Below are 23678 nucleotides of genomic sequence, written 5' to 3' on the forward strand. Positions count from 1 at the left end.
CAGAGGATTTGTATTTGTAATATACATAACCCCTGTCTTGTCAGTTGCCATCTGTTGGGATGTAGCTTTGGGCCTGACAAGGAAAGAGGAAAGTGCTATTATTTTTTTTCCTCGCCTGAAGTGTGCAATTGCTTATAGACTAGCAGAGTGGTTCTCAACTCCTGTTTTTCATCAGAATACTTTAGAGAGCTTTTAGAAACTCCAAATACCTGGGCACTACCCCAGAGACTCCGCTTCATTCGGCGTGGGGGTCAAAGCACAGGCTTTGGCATATTTTTTAAGTCCCAGTTGATTCTGGAGGGTAGCAGTTACCAGAGTTTAACCCCATTGACCTTGACTTTTAACCTTTTAGGCTGATCATAAAAAATTATTTAGTTAGGCAGTCTTCTTCTTCTTCTTCTTCTTCTTTTTTTTTAAAGATACCAATGAGATCAGAAAGTTAAGAATTTAGACTTATCTACTTGGGAGCCTAGAAGGATGTTAGAAAACCTCTAATTGAACCCCCTGTTTTTTATAGATGCGAGGAAGCCAAGACCCAGAGAAGATAGATCCCAAACTGTTATTTATAACTCAGGTCACAGTTTCTTTCCATTATTTTATTTGTTACCCTATTCCCCTGATTTCCAGAACTTCTCTTCTTAAAACCTCTGGAGAGTGTGCTGGCCCCACCATGCTGCTTTTGCCCACAAAAGCATACAGCTACTGCTTATTTATGATTTTGAAGTGCACCTGAATGCCGAGGGAACCTCTAGAGCATGCTCTTTGCTTGAGGGCAGTTTTCTCCCCATTTTCCTCATTTATTAATCAGCTTGCATTTAGAACTAGTGGCTTTAGCTTCTAGATGAGTGCTAGCTAATAGAATTTTCTGTGGTGTTGCAAATGTTTTATATTTGTGCTACACTACAGTGGTTGGTAGCCACCAACCACATGTGGCTAGTGAGCACTTAAAATGTGGCTAGTGAAACTTAGGAACTGATTAAACATATCTCTGCAGTAAAATGTATTAACATAAGATTTGCCATTTTAACTTTTTCTTATTGTGGTAAAATATGGCTAACACAAAATTTACCATCTTAACCATTTTTAAATATACAATCCACTCACACTAATTACATTCACAAAGTTGTGCTGCCGTCACCACTATCTTATTTCCAGAACAGTTCCATCCCCCCAAACCAAAACTTGGTACCCATTGAACAGTAACTCCCTCATTCTTCTTTCCCACAGCCTCTGGTTTCCTCTCTTCTATTTCCTGAATTTGCTTATTCTAGATATTTCTTATAAGTGGAATCACACAATATTTGTTCTTGTGTTTCTTGATTATATCCCTTAGCCATGATATTTTCAAGGTTCATCCGTGTTGTAGCATGTTATCAGAACTTCATTCCTTTTTATGGCTGAATACTATTCCATTGTATGTGTATGCCACATTTTGTTTACGTACTCATCTGTTCATTGACACCTGGGTTCTTCCCACCTTTGGCAATTGTGATTAGTGCTGCAGTGAACATTGGCATACAGTTGTTTGAGCCTCTGCTTTCAATTCTTTGCAATATGTACTTAGGAGTGGAATTGTTGGGTTGTGTGGTAATCCTGTATTTAGTTTTTTGAGGAGCCACCAAACTGTTCTCCACAGTAGTTGCACCATTTTTGCCCACCGATGATGTATGAGCAATTTCTCCATATCTTCACCATCTTCACCAACACTTGTTCCCTCTTTTTCTTCCTCCCCTCCCCCTTCTTCTCCTTCTCCTCCTCCCTTTCTTTAAATTATAGCCATCCTTGTAGGTACAAAGTGATATCTCTTTTTGAATTTAATTTGTATTTCCCTAAGGACCAGTAATTTTGAGCATCTTTTCCTGTGTTCATTGTCCATTTGTATATTTTCTGTGGAGGAATATCTGCTCAAGCTCATTACCCATCTTTTAATTGGATGGTCTTTTTATTGTTGAGTTTTTAGTTCTTTATATATTCTGGATATTAAACCTTCATTAGGTATATGATTTGCAAATATTTTCTCCCCTTCTGTGGGCTCTCTGTTCATTTTCTTGACAATGTCCTTTGATATACTAAGGTTTTGGTTTTGTTGAAGTTTCAATTTATTTTTTCTTTTGTTGTTCATGTCCTATCTAAGAATAGATTACCAAATTCAAGGTTGTGAATATTTGCTATGTTTCCTACTAAGAATTGTATGATTTTCTACTAAGATAAACTAAAAATATTTTCTGCTAAGAATTATCCCCTTTATTTAGGTCTTTGATCCATTTCAAGTTAATTTTTGTATATGCTGTCAAGTTAGAGTTCCAACTTTATTCTTTTGCATGTGGAAATCCAGTAATCTCAGTACCATTTGTTGAAGACTTTCCTTTCCCTCCACTGAATGGGCCTGGCACTTCTGTTAAAAGCTAATTCTATTCTATTCATCTATATATATCTGTTCTTACAGGAGTTCCTCACTGTTGTGATTTCTGAAACTTTATATGGTAAGTTTTGAATTCAGGAATTGTGAATCCTTCAACTTTGTTCTCATTGTCAAGTGTTTTTGTTTTGGCTCTTCAGGGTCTTTTGTAATCCCATATGAATTTGAGGATGGACTTTTCTATTTCTGCAGAAAGGGCTATTGAAATTTTGATAGAGATTGTGTTGAATTTTTAGGTCACTTTGGGTATTACTGACATCTTAACAATATTAAGTCTTCCTATCCATGAACACCAGATGTCTTCCCATTTATTAGTTCCGAATTTCTTTCAGTAATGTTTTATAATTTTCATTGGACAAATCTTTCACCTTCATGGTTAATTTATTCCTAGATATTTTATTATTTTATTCTTCTAGAATAAAAGACTGTAAATGAAATTGCTTTTTTCTTTTTGTTTTTCAATTTTTGTGGGTTTTTTTTTTTTAAAGATTTTATTTATTTGAGAGAAAGAGAAAGTAGGCAGAAGTGGGTGGAGTGGGAAACAGACTTCCTGCTGAGCAGGGAGCCCGATGCAGAGCTCGATCCAGGACTCTGTGATCATGACCCGAGCTGAAGGCAGGTGCTTAACTAACTGAACCACCGAGGCTCCCTTGAAATTGTTTTCTTAATTTCCTTTTCAGGCTGTTTATTGTTGGTGTATAGCAACACACCTAATTTCTGTTGATTTTGGGCACTGCATCTTTACTCAATTTATTTACTAGCTCTAGAAGGTTTCTTGTAGATTCTTTGGTATTTTCTATACATAGGATTGTGTCCTCTGCAAACAGAGATGGTTTTCCTTCTCCCTTTCCAGTTTTTCGGGCTGGAACTTCCAGTAGAGTGTTGAATAGCATTGGTGAAGTGGGCATCCTTGTTTTCTTCTTATTTTAAAGGGAAAGCTTTCAGTCTTTCTCCACTGTCTATGACTTTAGCTGTGTATTTTTCATAAATGCTCTTTATCATGTTGAGGAGGTATCAGAGAAGCTCAGAGAAGTTCCTTTGTGTTCATAGTTTTATGAGTATTTTAAATCTGAGCTTCAAATTTATTAGACTTTATTTAGATTACATGTAAATTTAATCAATCACATGTGATTGGTATTGAATTAGTGCAGTTTTAGATCTCTACTAGGCTTGTTTCTATTCTGACTTTTTCTAATTTTTTTTTTTTGTGTGTGATTAGTCTCCTCCTTGAGAGATTCTTTTAGTAGAATCTTGTTCTAGTAGGTTGTTAATAATCCTTGCTTAGTAGGTTGTTCTAGTAAGTTGTTATTAATCCTTGAGTTCCCGTAAAGGTGTAAGAAATACAAATTTTTGTCTTAACGTTCATTTTATATTATTAGGTTAGAAACTGTTTTCGTTCATGACTGTGTAGAACCCTTCTTCCTTCTAGCTCAAAAACAGTATTATTTATTTAAAGAACGAAGCCCTGCCTTGTAAGTCTCGTTGACTAGGTATAGCAAGTGGACACCACTGGCAGAAGTTCATATTTAGAAGAGAGTGAGGATACAGAATCTCTCTTCAGGTCTCTTGCTGACTTATTTCAGACGCCATTGTTTTGAGAAGCGTGACCAGTTAGAAAATAGTTTTACTAACATTTAATAGTCTGTAGCCTAAAGGAAGAGAGAAAATGAATTTCACAGCTAGCTCTGTTACCCACCAAATACTGTTTTCTCTTCCAGAGATCACAGCATTTGCTTGCTGTGGTTTTCCTTTCTAGGTGATCACATGAATTTCCTAAATGTGTAAAACACTTTTTCTCCTTCTTTTGTTTTAAAAGAAGTGGTACTCTTAAGATATTAACTAGAGGACAGTGGTAATCCACTTGTCATTAGCTGCTGTCTATGCCATATGAATTTCATTAGTGTATTAAATTTGCTCCTTAATTCTGCTTTATTCATTTCTTCTTTTGATTTTTGCAAACATTTTATGAAATACTTATAAAAAGACAAAGAATAATATAATGAACACCAGTGTTCATGGCTCCCAGATCATGAGATAAAACATGCTAATAGAGCTAAAACCTTCTGGTGTACCCCTTCCTATCACATCGACCCCTCACTTGTAGTCACTGGTTTCAAATATTATCTCATTTTTTAAAAATAACATATTTTGGGGGGGGCGCCTGGGTGTCTCAGTGGATTAAAGCCTCTGCCTTCAGCTCAGGTCATGATCCCAGGGTCCTGGGATTGAGCCCCACATTGGGCTCTGTGCTCAGCAGAGCTTCCCTTCCCTTCCTCTCTCTCTCTGCCTGTCTCTCTGCCTACTTGTGATCTCTCTCAAATAAATAAATAAAATCTTTAAAAAAAAAAAAGACTTTTTATTTTTGTTTTTTTTTAAAGCTCTACTCCCAGTATGGGGCTCAAACGCACAATCCTGAGTTCAAGAGTTGCATGCTCCACCACCTAGGGGAGCCACTGAGGCATCCTTGTTTTCTCTTTGTTTATTTACTTATTTTAGCAGGGGAGGGCCAGAGGGAGAGAGAGAACCTCAAGCAGACTCCCCATCAAGCACAGAGCCTGACGCAGGGCTTGATCTCAAGACTCTGAGATCATGACCTGAGCTGAAACCAAGAGTCAGCGCTCATTCAGCTGAGCCACCCAGGCGCCCCTGTTCTCTCTCATTTAAAAAAAGTAGTTTCACTTTAGATGCTAAAAGCAAGTATACTAATAAATGTTGAAGAAGAGAAATACTTCACTAGATTATTTGCCTTTTCTTGTCCCAACTTGAAAATACAGAAATTTTTTTCCCAGAAAAGGTTGGAATTTTCTTAAGGTACCTAGAGTAGAGTGTCTTAAGAATTTGTGTGTGACAGTGAAAGTGACTATTTTGACAGTCAAGAAAAGAAGAAAGTAGGCTGAGTCTTCTAGTCCATCCTGTCACCAGGAGGATCTCCCACCCTCCAAACATGGATGTTCTGGCTTTGTATGGGTCTTGTCTCATTGAAAATCGCAGCTCACACACAGTGGTCGCGCAGGGAGGTCCGGCCACTGGTCCTCTTCCTCATCTTCGACTCTCCGGCCTGTGGACGCTTTCTCAGAGTTGCCTAGAACACTTAGAAGTGAAGAGAATAGTCCTCTCTCATTTTCCCTGTGATTACCCTAGTCCCCTTAGGTTGATTTCCCTAACTGTTCGTTCTCCCTTTTACTTTTGTGACAGAGAGCCTAAGAATAGGCTTAGGCCTCGGTGGTTGTTTCAGAAAGGACCAGGAGATCTGGGATTTAAATTCTAACAGTTCAGGGCACCTGGGTGGCTCAGTGGGTTAAGCCTCTGCCTTTAGCTCAGGTCATGATCCTGGGGTTCTGGGATCGAGCCCCGCATCGGGCTCTCTGCTTGGCAGGGAGCCTACTTCTCTCTCTCTCTCTGCCTGCCTCTCTGCCTACTTGTGCTCTTTGATTTCTCTCTCTCTCTGTTAAATAAATAAAAATCTTTAAAAAAAATTAAATTCTAACAGTTTGATGATGACCAATAAAATATGTTTTTACCTAATAGTGAAAATTTCTTCTGTCTAGAGAAAAAAGGGGGTTAAACCAATTATGAAGGATGACTTGTGGAAATAACTAATTGTCATAATGTGAATTTTGCTTTGCTCTGCTGATGCAGCTTCTTGAAGCGCCTTCTGGCCTTAACTGCCTGGACCAATGGTAGTGGCCTTACAGTAGCCAGTACTATTGGAAGACTGACCTGTATTTAAGTGGATTTGCCAGCTCTTGGAGAACCTATGGTGATTTCTTCCGAGGTCTGCATGCTTTGACTTCCTTCATGCAAGTGCTTTTAGCTCCTGAATAGATTTCTATTTTGCATTGTGTGTTTACTAATCTCCTGAGTATTGGCTATCATGCTGAAGCAGCTGTCTTTGTCCATGGCCCTTACACACTCGTGGCCCTGTGTTTGTATACTCTCTATGATGTAAACACTTCAGATGGCGTGTTCAAAACTTTGTTAGGCCTGATATTAAATGAAACAACTTTTCTTATCTTTTTTTCTAGTTAGACTTTCCATAGAGTATGGTCCTTAAAGGTTTTGAGGGCAAGGCAGAGGGGTGGAGCGGAGTTAAAAAGCATATTGCAGCAGGTCTTTTTAGGCCAACTAGTGTTTATCAAACTACTTTGTGGAAGGTTCTAGAGATAAAATAGCAGCTGTCCCCCAAAACAGAATGATCATACTCAGTGGAAAGTGAGTTCTAGGAGATAGGAACTCCTAGGTAGGAACAAATGTCTACCCTCTGGTTACAAAATAAGGCAGAGTGATAAAAATGCTAGAATAGAGGTATAGATAAGTTATTGAGAAGAAGTAGAGATTAATTCGAACCTAAGATATCTAGAAAGACTTCATGGCAGAGTTCTTGTTGAGTAGGACTTTGAAAAATAAATAAGAAAAGGCTTGGTAGGAAGGGAGAGTGGCCAGTATTTCTGTTTATGACTTGGGTGTATAAGAAGCTGGAAGCTGAGCAGTGCCTAGAATATTTGGTCTGGATTGAAGCATTGAGTGCATTAAGGAGTAATAGTCTGAGGCAGAGTCAGAAAAGAAGCTTGAAGCCAAAGCCAGGAGGGCCTTGAAGGGCTGAGGAATTGCAGCTTTGTTCTTCACACTTGTGATTGTCTCGTGCTGGTAGAAGCAAGAGAGAGACGCGGGGCCCCAGCTCATTGCTGTAATCAGCACTGCAAGTAGTGGGTGTGGCCTACTCTTCAGGTATGTTGAAGTGAAGTTGGGGCAATAAAGAAACTCAGCCCAGAGTCTTCAGTCATCCCTGTCAAGTAAAACTTGACTCTCGTCTCAGTAGCTAGGAGTCTCCTGAATGAGGGTACCCATCTCAACAGCTTTATTTCTAGAGACTACTTTTGATTGTCAGACTACCTGTTTGAGAGTTGAAGTAGTCAGTTTTTGGTTTCAGTAGTCAGTAGTTGGTTTTCATATATGATATGCTTTGTGATGTGGAATAGCTACCCACTTCAGTTTGTTCCTGAAGAGCATGAGGGGACTTAACACTTATTGAATCATTTTAAATGGGCAAAGGGGATCCTGTACTAAATTCCACTGTTGTATAGTTAATTTGATTATTTTAGAGCAAGACAGTAATCATCTGCCCTCCCCACTCTGTCTGCATTAATGCATGCTTTAGATTTTTTTTCTTGTCAGCACTTAGAACTAAGAGTCAGTATTGCAATTTTAACCTCCACAACACATTGATTTTTGCCATTTGCAGATGACGAAATTCTCTACTATTCTTAATTTAGAAATAATTTGTGTGAGTGGACTTGTTTCTAATTTATCCTTGTTTTCTATAGAGCTCAAGTTACTTGGGTCTAGGATGGGGTTGGACAAACCTTTTCTTAAAAGAGCCAGATAGTAAATCTTCTAGGGTTTGGGGACCCTGTGATTTCTATTGTAACTGCTCAGTTCTGCTGTGTAGGGTGAAAGCAGCACGTGAATGAATGGGCATGGCTGTGTTCCGATAAAACATTATTTTCAAAACAGGCAGCAGGCTGGGGTTTGCTGACTCCTGTCTAGAATTTTCTTCCATTTCAGTCAGTTTCATCTGGGGGAAAAAGAGAACAGGGCAAGATGCCAGTGATATTGCATAAGTAATTCCTGTAACTTAAGCAACTATGGTTTGCGGAGGCCATTATTTTTGTTACACCATATTACCTTTATATGTGTAATCATAAGCAGAAATCTTTTCTTCCATCCTCCCTTCCATCCTGCTCCACCTTCTCCTGAAGTCTTCTGAGTGCCCACCATGTAGCAGATGGCCAGCAAAGCGTTGGGGATAGGTGGCCCCTGCCCTGGGGAGCTACAGATCTACAGAGGTAACAGAAAGCAAACAAAGTAACTCTAGATTGTGAGAAGCACTTTGATGTTGGAAAGCATTGTGTTGTGGTAGAGAATACTGGGAAGAGGGGGCTTCCCGTATTTAGAATATTGGGGGAGGCCTGTCTGAAGAAGTGAAGTTTAAGCTGAGACCTGAAGTTGAGTAGGACCTGATAGGTAAAGAAGCTAACAGGATTGCTGACAGGATTTGTGACGGGCATCAGAAGACAGCCCTTCTCCCCTCCTTTTCCTCTGAATGTCGGTATAGACATGGAGATAAACGCATTTTCACAGGGAATGTGGAAAGCTATTTTATATGACTTTTTTTCTCTCTCCCCTTTTAACTTCCTTTTTAGGCAAGGCTAAAGGCAGTAAGAACAAATGCAAAGTTTTTGGCCTCTGGTTAATACATGCACATACACTTTAAGTGTGCATGGAAGAGTTGGCTACCAGAATAAAGGTCTGGACCCTGTAGCCTGTTGCTCAGAGCCTGGGGGTTGTGTGAGCTTTGTCACCGCACTTGTGAGGTGGAAACCTCTGGAGTCCTGCTTCATCATGGCGCTCCCGGAACACGTGCCCTTGCGGTGGGGGAGTGGCGCCCTCTGCTGGCCGACCATCGCTCACCGCTCTTCTCTGCCCGGGGAAGCAGTGTAGAGAGAGAGGTTTTCTAGAGGGCTCAGTCAAGTGGTTAGGCTCTGGGATAGTCAAGGCTCCTGTCATATTAGGAGCTCCTTAGCTTAAGCCGTCGGGGAGTATACACAGGTGGCCCTGGCTGGCCCTCGCTCCTGTGCTCTGCTTCTTTTTTCTTGTCTGTAGCACTCTGCTTACCAGTGCTCTTCGCTGAACTGGCTACTTACTAATGCTTTGGTGGAAGGTGAGGAAGTCGGTGTGGACTGAGTGAAGCTTTGTGTTTGCACCCGTTGTCTTCGGCAGCTAAGTACCCAGCTAAAGTCACTTCGTTTTACTGACCAGTGACGTTGACAGATCCACAAAATGAATATAAATTGGATATGTGTATGGCGCCGTTCTGAGTCTTTGTACAGGAGGAGCGTGTTCCACTTGGAGTGACCGTCCCACAGAAGCCTTGATCTAGACGAATTCACCGTTTTGGCCTGGTTTGGGGTTTTTACTTTTTCTTATTGGGGTATTTGTTTGTTTTGTTTTGTTTGTTGTCGTTTGTTTTTTATTTTTATTTTGTCCCAACATTTTCCTTTATAGTCCACCATTAGATATTGATCAGTTGAAGCTCATTTTAAGACTCGTTGGAACCCCAGGGGCTGATCTTTTGAAGAAAATCTCCTCAGAGTCTGTGAGTTGATGCTTTGATTGTAATTATCTGCCCTGTTGGGAGCCTCTGCCACTTGCCTTCCATCAATCTGTACTTTGCCCCGGGTATGTTTGTAAGCATGTGTGCCCTTTTGTGCTGACTTCCCGGATGAGGGGTGTGTGTGTGTATGTGTGTGTGTGTACACGTGCACTCGTCTGCCCCCATGCATGAGTGTGTTTTGTTCTCTATTGGAGTATGTACTTAGATCATGAGAGCTTGTATTGGGCAGTAGTAACCCAGTAAAGGATTTGCAATTCTAACTCATTCCAAGAGATTAAAGGAAAATATGCCTCTGTTATCAAGCCCTGACATCCTCTTTCTCAGAAGTTTCACATATACTTGAGTTCTTTTTAGTTTTCGGTTAGTGTGTGTTCTCAGAGCATGAACTTTACCACGTATTAGTCTAGCTTCACTACAGGAATGAAGTGTGCATTGTGTCCATGCTACTGCCCTTTTCCAGCAGTTACTGCTTTTTACTGTTTTAGAATAGACAACGCACAACATCTTGTAAAAGTTGTCTATTCCCAACAGGGGCACATCTCCACCCTATCTCCAGACCAGTCCTGATACCTCACATCCATTGGAGTAGACTTGTAGTAAATCCTTCCTCCCACAGCCTGCCTCTGTCATTACAAGTTGAATAACCTGAGAAAAAGCTTTGGAGCTAATGCCTTCCTGCCTCTAAGCAGGATCTAGAGAGAAGCCATGGGAATGTGACTCTGGCTTACTTTGGCTCCAATTTCCTGCTGTTGGTCATTTTCTGGAGCCAGAGACAAGAGAGAAATCATGAAAGCTCAGCCTTTCTCCCTTTTCCCTTCTGTCTGCTGCCAGGCAGTTGACTAAAAGGGAAAAAGAGCTGTGGAGCCAAGCTCCAGTTGTGCCTTCCTGAATTATCCTCCCACCATTCTGACTGAAGGGGTCCCTTTGCCCAGTTGGAAGGGCTGCTGGGTGGCTTGAGGCAGGCTTGAGCAGGTGAGTTTGAATGGTTCATCATCTCCCTTATAACGTAAAGAATATTGTCATCTGGTAAGTTTCTGGTACATTAAAAGACCACAAAGCCCAGTGTATTTATGAATTTCCACTTGGAGGGATGTAAGAGACTGTGCTGGCTCTATTATTTTGTTTCATTTATTTATTTAAGATGAAGAAGGAAAAGCACAGAAAAGCTGTGACTTGCCTGAGTCATGCACTGAGTCACTTGGCAGAGAGAGCTGAGCATCTCAGATGGTTCTGATAACATGATCTCTAAACTTTAATCTCATGCGATTGCACACTATTTTGAAAGTCATTGTCGGAGTTACCACTGTGTCAACCCAAAGGAGTGTTTTCTTTTGCTTTCTGAAATGCAGAAGCTGGGTAGAGTGAATCAAAGAAGATAAGGAATGCTACTTAGAGAAGATGGTACTTTCTTGTTTTAAATGCATGTGCTGAGAAAGACTGGTAATACAGAAGACATGGAGGCAAGGCAGTGGGGGTGAGAGGAGGTTCCGTTTATTTACCAATAGTACGAATGAGACTAAGACAGTAAATTCATTCCCTGTCTGGGAGTGGCCACTTAGCAGCTCCTTCTCAGTCCCCTCTCCCACACCCAACCATTGGCCCTATAGATACGTGCTGTTAGTCACAAGAAGTTCTAAGAGGAAAAGCATGGATAATATGGTATTTACCTATTATTAATCCATCATTTATTTTTAAGAAGGAAACAACATCAGGTGCCCAACCTAATGAGATACTGTTAATCTTATGTGATATAGGGCACATCATATATTTAAACAGCTCTAGAGTTGGGCATAATAAAATGGACTATCAGAATACAGAATGTACTCCAACAACGAATATAGGAATAAGAAAGGTTTTTTTTTTTTTTTTTCCCCTACATGGTTATGGCAAGTGGATAAAAGGGGGTTAAATGGTAGACAAGATTAGTTTGGTGGTAGTAATACTGCCCAAGTACCAGTTTATCTTAAAAGCACATGGTGTGTGTGGGACACATGGTGTGTAAATAACAAAGCCAGATGAGTAAAATTGTTTTAAGGATTTTAAAAATCAAAAGAAAAATTCATTAGTGAAGAAATGGTATAAAAGCAAGCCAATCGCTATTTTCATTACTCCTGAAAAGTAGCAAGGTGGTGATGCCATCATTCTTTTTCTTTTCAAATTTCTATTTAAATTCTAGCTAGTTAATATACAGATGCCATCATTTATCTAGAAATCCAATCAATAAACAGTAGGACATTGTAAGAAAATGCAATAATGGAGACACTGATTGAGAACAAGTTGGGATGTGCTGTGAGAAAGGGGATAAATAGGTCGTGGCAGCTAAGGAGAGAAGCCTGTTTCGGTTAGTGACCCAGAACCTATAGTAATCAATGAGAGAACAACAACAACAGAAAAAATCATATTAAGCAAGCAAAAGCCCTTTCACTGACTCCCATTTTTCTCTAGAAATATATTTTTCCTAACTTCTTGATAGGAAGGGGATATAATAACCTATTTGACTAATAGAGACAAAAATAGAAAAATGCACCAGCCAAGTATTATTCCTAAGAGAGAGAAGAGAGGTGGCTGGATTCTAAGATTTTAAAACCCAACTGGTATTCTGCTATTGCTGGTTTACTTAGTGAGCCCCTTTTGTTGTATTGGCATTTAAAGTACTATTTTTTATGTAATTTGTTTCGAGGTAAATCTAAATTTTGTTGAGAGAATGTTAAAAGGGCTTCATGCCACCTTTTGAATTTGCTGCCTCTGTCTTTGGGCATAAGGACTGGGAAAGGCAGGATGGAGCGCATGGTCCTAGCTCTGTCCTGCCGGCCAGCCGGCCAGGTATATTTGTAGTCCTCTGACCATGAGAGAATTTGAGGTCAAGAGAATGAGTTAACATGAAAAATTACTGAAGGAAGCCACAAAGAGGTGTGATTGCCTGACCAGGGTGCTCCTTGAAGATGCTGCTACAACCGGAGGAGGGAATTAATAGTTTAAGAAGAAAGGGAATATAGAAAGATTTTAATTGAATTGCATTGATTTTTAAAAATCCCATCAGTGCTCCTTTAATAGGAACTTATGACAAACCAACAGTTCATATAACATTTTGGGGGAGGGGGATTGCATTCAAGTTGTGGGCCAGCAAGAAGAGAGAAGTGTGGAATACCGTTTCCTTACGTGCTTGTACGTTTGGAAGACCGAGCAGTTTCCTCCTGGTCAGAGCGTTTTGCAGGCTTCCTCTCAGCTGTTTATGGAGTGAAATCAGCCTGGTCACCTGTTAGAGACTTGTGGAGGAAATCACTGTGGCGTGCTCTGCTATCATCAGCAGCCCATTTTGTCTTTGCTGTTAGCTTCTGACTTTGCCCCCGTGTCTCCTCTTTCTTCATCACCACTGTGTGTTTGTGGCATGTTTTATAAATGTACCGCTACTAATGTCCTTGAAACTTGGCATTGCTTATCAGCTCCCACACGCACCCATGTCTTACATTTGGAGGGGTGGTGCCTTGGAGAGTTATTAGAACCCGTGCCATGAAAATGTAACCTCTTCCTTGAATGGATATAGTGAAAATTTTGTTTTGTCTGAAGCCGAATCAAAATTTTCTGAATCATCTCCATTTACCACCACCCCCTGCCCTAAGCAAGCGGGTTTTGGCCATCAGTACTTGAAAACAGTTCTCTGGCTGGCATCCTGGATCAAGGGGCAGTCTCTTTCCAGGGAGCCTAAAATATTTAACATTTAAGATGATGCTAAAACTAAAGGAAAGTAGTTTTTCTTATCTGCATGGCCAGTTATGGGCTGCATGCCTAATAACCCTCATGCCATTCCACAGAAGCAGGCTTTCACACGCAGCCTTGGACTCTGGCTTGGGGTGGGGGGTGGGCGCTGGGGAGTGGGTTTCTTTTGTTCATTTTGGGGTGGCTTTTGTGGCCTTCTTAATAACTTGAGTTGAAAGTTATTTTTTTGCACTGTATGTTTAACAATGCCCTTGACTAGGCATCTAAGATATTAACCAGCTTCAGCAGATTATGCGTCTGACGGGGACTCCCCCTGCTTATCTCATTAACAGGATGCCAAGCCATGAGGTGAGAACAAACAGACTGGATAGGGATATCCAATTCAGAAGGCCACATCCTCATTCTGTTGCCACTGTATAAGCAACACGGTTTTTAATATCACTGAGTGCTTGCACGTGCCTTGAGGGCTTGAGGGGATGAGCACCTCTGTGCTGTGGCAGGATGCTGACATTTGGGAGAAAATGTCATCCCGTCCTCTGGATTGAGAATATAATTTATAGGCTTGTAAATAGAAAGTGATATGATTTTTATATTTGGGTTTTATGAATTTAGTGCTCAAGAGGCTGTTGTGTTTTCCTAGTGAGGGTATGTTAGCATCTGATGACTGTAGGCTGGAAGGGTATTGAACTGAGGGCCGTTAGGTTGCTTTCCTGGTCATCAAGTTTTTATAATGATGACCCAAAGAAGATTCTTCCTTTAAGATGAAAAAACAAGTCTATAAAAGATCCAACACTGATAAGTACTATATTTAAAAGAAAATACACAAATAATATGGAATAAATGCGAACAACTTACATAAGGCTATTCGTCATCTTTATCAGTTCTTCCTAATTAATTTGATACTGGTTTTATTATCAGAGATGGTTGGGGCACTTCTTAACACGGTGCCCTTAATCTTTCTGGGAGTCAGGCTGTCGTCACAGAGGCCCTTCCCAGCAGTGTTGTTTCTGCTTCAGCTATATTCAGGTAGTTTTAAAATTTACGTTTATTTATCTTATTGGAGGGATGACAGTTCTCTGCACGAGACAGGTCTCTCTTACCTCTATCTTCCCTTGATCCTTTTATCTATGTGCTGGAGGAGGAAAGGATTATAGACATGTGGATATTCAATTCCTAGAACTTTCTTTTAAAATTGGAGAGATTCTCAACCAAAGCAGCCTCCCCTTCTTGCTACACATACAAGGACTAAGAAGGTGAAGTTGCCCTAGTAGCCAGAGATTTTTCTAGGCTTTTGTGAGCGCACGTGTTAGCGCGTACATGCACAAACGCACGCGCGCGCTCGCGCGCGCACACACACACACACACACACACACTTTTACTGTTGAGCTGTATTAAAACAGGAATTTGAAGTGGTTAAGACAGATTCAGAGAAGTTTTATCTCAACTACTCAGATGGACTGATAGTGGGATTTATGTTTTGAAACAGGGAAGGTCGTAGCAACAGTTTAATACCTAGTATCTGAAGTACACATTTATGAGTTATATTTGTATTTATATGATTATTCTCAAGACTAGTTTTTGGTCAAGTTTTTGAGTTTGCTTTGGTAGAGCTATCAGTCCTTAAAAGTATTTGACACCTTAAGTTCCTTTGAGTAGAGTTCAGAAATTGTGAAGTTGAAACACCCTTAGAGAGTGAGAGCAAACTTCTAAAGGCAACAGGGAAAGCAACTAAGTTTGTTGAGTTCTCACTCTGCACCCAGTACTGTGCTAAGGAAGTACTGGTTTGTTATCTCCAGTCCTCACTGCAGCCCCATGAGTAGGCATTGTGAATCTCATTTTATCAAAGAGGAACTCAAGCCTTAACGAGAATAAGTAACTTGCCCAAAGTGATCAAGTCAAGATTCAAACTCAAGCCTGTTCCACCATAGGGACCAAACTTGTAACAACTATACTGGTAATATAAATGTTGTTTGTATCAAAATTTTAGTTTGAAGCTTTTTCATGAGCCTTGTCTTATTTGAATATCACGGTAACGTATGATACAGGCAAGCCGAATACTAATATCTAATACTAATATTTTGCAGATGAGGTCACTGATAAGTCAGTTGAGACTTGCGTAAGACATACCTCCTAAGTGGTAGGGGAAAGATTTCTGCATAGGCCACGTAACTTAAAAATCCATTATTCTTTGTCACTCTTACTGAGTTGCTTTAGTATTTTTAAAATGTGTTCAAGACTTTTAGGATAATATACAGGCTTGTGTTTACTTTCTTAATTCCAAGATTACTTTGTTAACAAGGTTTAGCACTGATACCCTTTTTACAAACTGAGAGTACCTACTGAGATCAGTGCTGTCAGAACTGCTGGTCCTAGACTCTCTTTAGGAGTCTCAATCCCTAGCTTTCTAGGTAGGCTGTCTCAGAAAGGGGAACTTCTTAGATATCTTGGCCTTATTTTTTTTTTTAAAGGTTTTATTTATTTATATGACAGAGAGAGAGAGAGATAGTGAGAGAGGGAACACAAGCATCAGGAGAGGGAGAGGGAGAAGCAGGCTTCCCGCTGAGCAGGGAGCCTGATGTGGGGCTCAAACCCAGGACCCTGGGATCATGACCTGAGCCGAAGGCAGACGCTTAACCATCTGAGCCACCCAGGTGCCCCTTGGCCTTATTTTTTTTTTAAACTTCTGATCCCTGGATCAGAAAGCTAATAAAAGGGAACTTAATTGCTTAGCATTCTCCTTCACTTAAAATGTAACCGTGAGAGATAGCCAGAATAAACAAAAGTGCTGATCAAAGGTAAGGTAGTTAGAATGGCAATAAGAGAGAAATCTTTTAATTGAATATCAAAGACAGTCATAAACATTGAAGCTAGCAGACCTTGTCAGTGAATGCTCGTTCCCTGGCAGGACCGAGACTCTCTGGGAGCAGTAACATGATTGAACAAAGCCATTTGAAAATGTTTTATTTTTGCAGGCAAGGAACTACATTCAGTCTTTGACCCAGATGCCGAAAATGAACTTTGCAAATGTATTTATTGGTGCCAATCCCTTGGGTAAGTTGATCATATCCTCACCGCATGAATATTGAATTGTTAATGACATAAATTGGGGATTTAAAGAAGAGTTTTTCCTTTTGATTAAATAGGGTACCACTAATTAAGTGCTAGAAGGTGGTAAGTAATGCCATTTATTATCTGTGTTTGTGTTGTTGGGGTTTTTTTTTTTAAAGATTTATTTTTATTTATTTATTTGACAGACAGAGATCACAAGCAGGCAGAGAGACAGGCAGAGAGAGAGGAGGAAGCAGGCTCCCTGCTGAGCAGAGAGCCCGATGCGGGGCTCGATCCCAGGACCCTGAGATCATGACCCGAGCCGAAGGCAGCGGCCTAACCCACTGAGCCACCCAGGCGCCCTGTGTTGTTGGGTTTTTTAATCACGTGATATGCTTATATATTTATATGGTCCTAGAATTTGGTAGAGGAAATGAGATTTTATGGTGAAGAAAGGAGAGCAAGTGGTGGGGATGTTGGGAGAAAAGATTGAGGGGCACAGGAAGAAGGAGGTATGGAGGAAAGCCTGTGACTTCACAACTGCTGGTGTTTTGTGGTGTCCCAAGCCAAGGGCAGAAACAACCAAAGAACAGATGGGTGTTTAGAGGACCTGCCCCCAGGAGTTCCCTGCGGTGCGCCCTGTGCTGCCTGTAGCTTCCCAGTCCCACAGATCCTGCCGTCTTCGTGCATTTTTTCCTTTCTCCTCTTCTTCTGCCCTTCCCCCAGGGAGTTAACCATTCTGTGTTCTTCGTGGAGTGAATTTGCCACCGCAGACTTTAAGGAATGGCTCCATATTTCTTCCTGCCACCATCACTTCTGGGATCCTCGGCAGAGAGATGGGATAGTAGTGGCTGCAGGATATGTACTGCCTTGGCTAAAAAGGGAGTTGATTTATTCCTTAAAGTTGGGGTCTAACATATGCTTTGGTTGGCCCCTAAAAGTGGCATTGCCAAGACCCTACTTCCCAGATTCAAGGATTGTGCAGTAGACCATGCCATTTAACAACAGACATGGAAAAATCAGACCAGGCCTTCCTATGAGACAGGGAGGGGAGCCATGGTATGATAATGGTCTAATCAACCTTCTCACTTCCCTGAAGATTGTGTTATACTGGTATGTGCTCCACTCTCTCAGTGGGTCATCCCTCTGCTGGGTCCCAAAAACTAATAACAAAGGTTTAGTTTTTTCCTTTGAGAGTGGATAGTCACGATGCCCTCTTCAGAAGTTGTAGTGAGAGCTCAGTGGTTTTCCCTTTTTAAATACCTCATTCACAGTGACTGTTGAGAACGATTTCAGTGTTACTGTGGTAATTCTTAAAATGGCAGAGATGCTCACATTCTTTGAGATGGTGGGCAGTCCTGGGTGAGTCTGTGTCAGCCTTGAGATTGTAAGTAGGCCAGATCTCAGCTGGGCCACTCTCACATCCAAAAATGAGTCCACAGACTCATCAGGGGTATATACAGAATTTTAGGCAGTTGGTTTAGGTCTGCATCTGCCCTGGTATGCTCCCATTGGCTCTGTAGGATTTATTTGAACTCTATTACCTAGTTCAAGGATCTGTGACAAGCTCTATTTGAGTTGTAAATACTCTAGGATGTTGGGAAATTATGCTGCATGCTGGTAGCTTTCTTGTCTGTCATTCTGTTCCGAATGTATTTTCATCATACCAGTTCATGTTTCAGACCTGGCAGTGCTCACTGTTTGACTTCCTGTTAGCCAACTCCAAGAGATTTGTTAACTCATTTTTTCAGGGTGGGGGGATGGGGGGGCATGTATGTGTCCCAGTAGCTTATTTAGGTCACATCCATCCTTCTCTGGAATCATGACATTTAAACATTCAAAAGAACTGGATACCACTTAGCAATACAGACTGCCAATCAGTTGAATGGAGGCTTTGGGCCATCTGGTGCTCAGCACTGCAGTTCTCAGAATTTAAACATGCCTAATAGCTCACTGCCAAACAGTGACGTCATACAAAGAGTTTCTTCTTGCAGACAGAACATGGTGTTACTGACCACGAACTTGTGCCCAGCATATTAACTGAGCAGGAACACACCAACGATGTAAACAAATGACAGCTGTATTTTGTCAGTCACTGACTTCATGTTTGACTATTATTCTCAAAACATGAATTAAAACTTGAATTGTCCTTTGTATATGTGCTGCCGAAGCGAGCACTTGAATTGCCCTTTGATATAGCGTGTGTCTTTCTAGCTGTCAAGATCTTAGAGGAATCTTTTCCTTACCCGACCTTATTCCTCACCAAGGTATTGGTGATTGCACAGAGTACTTTTCACCCTAGGAAGCCCAATCAGATGCAGTGTGTGGCCCTTAATTGGATCCTGGCTTGAAGAAGCCAGGGATAAAAGACAATTTTGGGATAATTGGAGAAATTTTAACATAAACTGGATTTTAGATGATATTTGAGAATTATTTAGTTGTCAGATAAGATGGTTTTGTGGTTATATAGAAAGATGTCTTTATGCTGAAATACTTAGGGGTAAAGCATCATGTCTATCATTTTATTTTAAAATGGCCCAGCAAAAAAACAGGGTTAGATAGATAGATAGATAGATAGGGAAATAAATAATGTTTATTGTTGGATATGGGTAGTGGACATATGAGTATTCACTGTACTGTTCTGTATATTGAAGTTTTTCATAGTGAAAATTTTATATTTCCTTTATCCAAATATCATGCCTTACCCACACACCCATGTAAAACCCTCAGTTTGTTCATTGTTGGGAGATCTGTTTGATGAATATTCATTGCCTTATGTTAGTAAATAAAAAGCACAGGGAGACAAAAAAGTAAAAACATAAAAAAGCCACCCTGCTTACCTCTTCTCGATTACTTTGGTTATAGGCTTTCTTTCTTTCTTCCTTTTTTTTAAAGATTTTTATCCATTTATTTGAAAGAGAGAGAGTATGAGTGGGGGGGAGGGGCAGAGGGAGAGGGAGAAGCAGATTCCCCGCTGAGCAGAGAGCCTGACGCCAACACCCGCTCTATCCCAGGACCCAGACCATGACCCAAGCGCAAAGCAGATGCCCAACTGACTGAGCCACCCAGGTGCCTGTAGGCTTTCCTTTTGACACAGTTTGACTACGTGGTAACACTTTGACATTGATGTTCCACAAAAGCTTGTTCAAACAGTCTCAGGTATTTTTAAAAATTCCTCTTTAGTAATGTATTCTTAATACAAAACACATTCCACACACACACACACACACACACACACACAAAGAAAAAAAGGAGCAACGTTTCCTAGAGTAGACACATGGGCGGGGAATGTGTGTATTCTCTTTGTTCAGTATGGAGATTCAAAACTGTGTTTGCCGGGCGCCTGGGTGGCTCAGTGGGTTAAAGCCTCTGCCTTCGGCTCAGGTCATGATCCTGGGGTCCTGGGATCGAGCCCCGCATTGGCTCTCTGCTTAGCAGGGAGCCTGCTTCCTCCTCTCTCTCTCTCTGCCTGCCTCTCTGCCTACTTGTGATCTCTGTCTGTTAAATAAATAAAATCTTATAAAAAAATTTTTTTAAAAAGTGCTTAATAAGGCCTAAATTTTTGCTAATTTTTAAAAACTCTTTTTTTCCTTCCAATTCGTGGGACTGAAAGCTGTCGACTTGCTGGAGAAGATGCTTGTATTGGACTCAGACAAGAGAATTACGGCAGCCCAAGCCCTTGCACACGCCTACTTTGCTCAGTACCATGATCCTGATGATGAACCAGTAGCTGACCCTTATGATCAATCCTTTGAAAGCAGGGACCTCCTTATAGATGAATGGAAAAGTAAGTTATAAGAGCAGGATTAACATCTAGTGTGAGGACTTAAATTTAAAAGTCTTTCTTAGGTGAGCCACTGTCCAAAAGCTGTGGGAAAACAGAATTTCTAGTTATAACCAACTTGTTAAAACTGCTAACTAGTGTCTCTGATGCAGAGCGGGTATGTTTCTCTGATGTAGATGAGGACACTGTCTGGACCTTTGAGGTGCTCATGTCTGGTCTGATTTTGTACCCAGCCCCTTAACAGCCATATAGAGCCTTGAGGTTTTTAAGTCAGAATCTGCATTTACAATATCTGTCTGAGATAAGTAGGGAATAAGGTATTTTTATAGTTTTACAGTCGCTAGAACTCTAGAATTATAGTTTCACAATTGATAGTTTATTTCGTGTTTGTTACCATAGACCTAGTTAAGGACACAGCCATACATGGAACCCATGTCTCCTGTATGTCCAGCTTCAGATTCTTTGCATAAAATGCACATTCAAAACTCCAGATGGATCCCCCAAACCAGAATTACCTGTTGCTGTCGCTTGTGGAAGAGCTGTTATTCTTGAGCACCTTCTCCAGAGAGCTTTAAGAAAGGAGGCCCTGCTGAGTGAAACAAATAAGTAAAAGTAGCTCTTTTTTTCTGTATTCTTGAACTTCTGTGATCACATGTGCCATTAGGCTGTCACACATAAGCAATGAGGGGGTTATTTGAAGTAGTCCATCAAACCACTAGCCTGGACAGGAAGGAAAGATCTTGAGCCTAGAAGTTAGAGTACCTACTAGTGAAGAGAATAGTCTAAACACTCACATCCCACCTTTCCTTCCCGGGTTTTAGGCCTGACCTACGATGAAGTCATCAGCTTTGTGCCGCCACCCCTTGACCAAGAAGAGATGGAATCCTGAGAACCTGGTTTCTGTTCTGTTGATCCCACTTCACTGTGAGGGGAAGGCCTTTCCATGGGAACTCTCCAAATATCATTCAAGTGCCTCTTGTTGCAAAGATTTCCTCCATGGTGGAAGGGGTGTGTGTGCGCGCGTGCACGTGCGTGTGTATGTATATGTATGTGTGTGTGCTCCTGTGCGTGTGCATGTGTGTGTCTGTCTCTGTGGGAGGGTAAGAGAATAGGAGCAAACTATGATCACAGTGGCTTCACGGGCAGTCCCAGAAGCTCCGAGGCGGCCTCTGTTTGCCCCTTGGGAGAGTCAGCTCAGGCAGGCAAGGGCTGCCGTCTTGTTCGGGTTTGTTACGTGCAAAATAAAGATACTAAACGGCCCAGATCCCAGTCATGCTTTTGCCATTTTGGCTTCTCCCATGGCCCTGTCTGGAGGTGGGGGGTAGTCTCGCTGACAGCCCGTAGTGGCCCAGAGAGGGGGCGCACACTTTTGGGCTTCCGCGGAAGCGGGCCCTCAGCGACGGCGCGCGGCCAAGAAGGACCAACTGCCTTCTGCGCGCTAGTCTGTGATTGATTTGCTTAGTGTGATTCTCAGAACTCAGCAGGTTTATGTGCGAAACTGTAAATATGTTTGTGCCTTAAGAGGAGAGAAGAAAGTGTAGATAGTTCAGGCAGCGCGGCCGACCACGTGCCGAGCCCGGCAAGCAGTGGGCTTGTCCCACCGCCGCTGGCGAACCAGAAGTGACCAGGGAGCCCTCGGAGGCATCGTGTGTGCATGTGTGCGCATGCGTGTGCGTGCTTCTCTCTCTCTCTCTCTCTCTCTCTCTCTGCCCCCGCCCCAGGGGCTGCCATTTCTCTGCTCGCCGCCCCCCCCCCCGCCCCCCTCCAGCGCAGAGGTTTCTTGCGCATTAGCCCCAGCAGGCAGAAGCCGGTTCTTGCTGTCAGTGTACTTCCTGTGTACTCTTTATTCCCAGCAGAGTGACGATGTGTTTTGCACGTCTTGCTATTTGAGCATGCACAGCTGCTTGTCTGTTCCCTTCGGGAGGCCCTGGTGCCAGGCAGGTTTGTCAGTGAAGACTTCTTGGTTAGTTCAGAGCCCATGTCACCTCTGCTACTGCCAAGGGCAGGTGACATCATCCTCTCTCCAGCCCCAGTACTATTTTGTGTTGAACACAATTGATACTCCAGGTGCTTTTGATGTGAAAACTATGAAGAAATGGAACAGATGGGTCAATAGCGTTTTCATTCTTGCCATCTGGTTTTCGACAAACTCTTTTTGGGGAGCCGTCATGGGAAAGATCAGGGCTTTTCCCGGGAATATCTCAGACTTTGAAAAACAATTGTTCTCTTCACTCCCAATAGCCAATGCTAAGAAATGCTGAAAATTAAAGTGAACAATAAAAGGTCATGAGGCCAGAAACTCCTTTTGCTATCTTTGTCTAAACATGGTTATTAAAAAAAAAAAAAGTAATGAGGTGTCTTTTCCACCCTTCTTTGGAAGAGGGTCTTCTTGGCAGCTTAACATTGACTTCTTGGTCTTGGTTTGAGGAGAAATCATTTTGTTTCAAAATTTTGTATATTGCAGGAATCCTTTGAGAATGTGATTCCTTTTGATGGGGGGAAAGGGCAAATTATTCTAATATTTTATATTTTCAACTTTATAAAGATGAAATATCCTCAGGGGTGGAGAAGAGTTGTTTTTTCATAATTTCCTGAATTGCAGGTGTCTTGTGCTACATAAGGGCCATGTATCTAAACCTCTTGTGAAATAAGAATGTGTAGAGCCACTTCCACTATTGGCTGTGCGACAGAATCTCGTATTTGGGACAAGGTGTCTCCATTTCTCTATCACAGCACAGTGGTACGTGCGCTCCGGAGGGACAGGGTAGGACCTCCGAGTCAACTGGAGCGAGAAGGAAGGAGGCAGGCTGACTGTGATGGCGCCTCGCCTGGGATTCTCCCCCTCTTTAAAGGAAAATGAACGCAAAGGCCTCATCTCCTTTATATACAGTTCAAATCCTCACAATCCACAGCAAGATGAATTTTATCAGCCATGTTTGGTTGTAAATGCTAGTGTGATTTCCTACAGAAATACTGGTCTGAATATTTTTTCATAAAGGTCTTTGCACATGTGATTGTATATGCATTAGGAAGCTGAATGTTCCAGGAGCCTGGACTCTGCTGGAGCCCCTGGAAGAGCTCCTTGGTTTCTGAGCATCATGCTCCCATCTCCTGATTTCTCTGAACAGAAAGCAAAAGAGAGAATGAGGGACACTGCTATTTTATTTGTATTCATGAACTTGGCTGTAATCAGTTATGCCATATAGGATGTCATACAATACCACTGGTTAAAATAAAGCCTATTTTTCAAATTTAGTGAGTTTCTCAAATTTATTGTATTTTTATGTCGACTGTTTTTAATTTAGTGCACAATATGGCATTGTACTGACGTTCTTTCAATTGTGGCCTGGCATATGTTTCTGATAGATCTTAATATTTACTCCTAAAATTTAGAAAACACTTTAACAGATGGTACACTTTCTGGTGAAGCAGATCTGAGTCTTTGATGTAGATGGGTAGAGCAAATAGCAAAGAAGGTATAACATGGCAGGCAGAGTGTTACTGCACTTGGGTGTCAGAGTGGTCTAGGACAGGGG

The 23678-nt window shown here is 41.5% G+C and overlaps 1 protein-coding gene across 3 annotated transcripts in view; it reads left to right on the forward strand.

Moving 5' to 3' along the window:
- Positions 1–23397, forward strand: part of MAPK14 (mitogen-activated protein kinase 14) — a 77033-nt gene extending 53636 nt beyond the window's left edge. For 2 of the 3 annotated variants that reach the window (XM_047732212.1, XM_047732214.1), the window contains 4 exons: positions 9496–9575; positions 16283–16361; positions 19972–20145; positions 20964–23397. In XM_047732212.1, coding sequence (XP_047588168.1) covers positions 9496–9575; positions 16283–16361; positions 19972–20145; positions 20964–21031 — 401 coding nt within the window. In that variant the 3' untranslated portion in view covers positions 21032–23397. Of the gene's footprint in view, positions 1–9495; positions 9576–13578; positions 13659–16282; positions 16362–19971; positions 20146–20963 lie in introns of all 3 variants that reach the window. The other variant, XM_047732213.1, reaches the window with a different exon arrangement.
- The last annotated feature ends 281 nt before the right edge of the window (positions 23398–23678 follow it).

This window comes from Lutra lutra, chromosome 6, assembly GCF_902655055.1.
Source record: "Lutra lutra chromosome 6, mLutLut1.2, whole genome shotgun sequence".
NCBI lineage: Eukaryota > Metazoa > Chordata > Mammalia > Carnivora > Mustelidae > Lutra > Lutra lutra.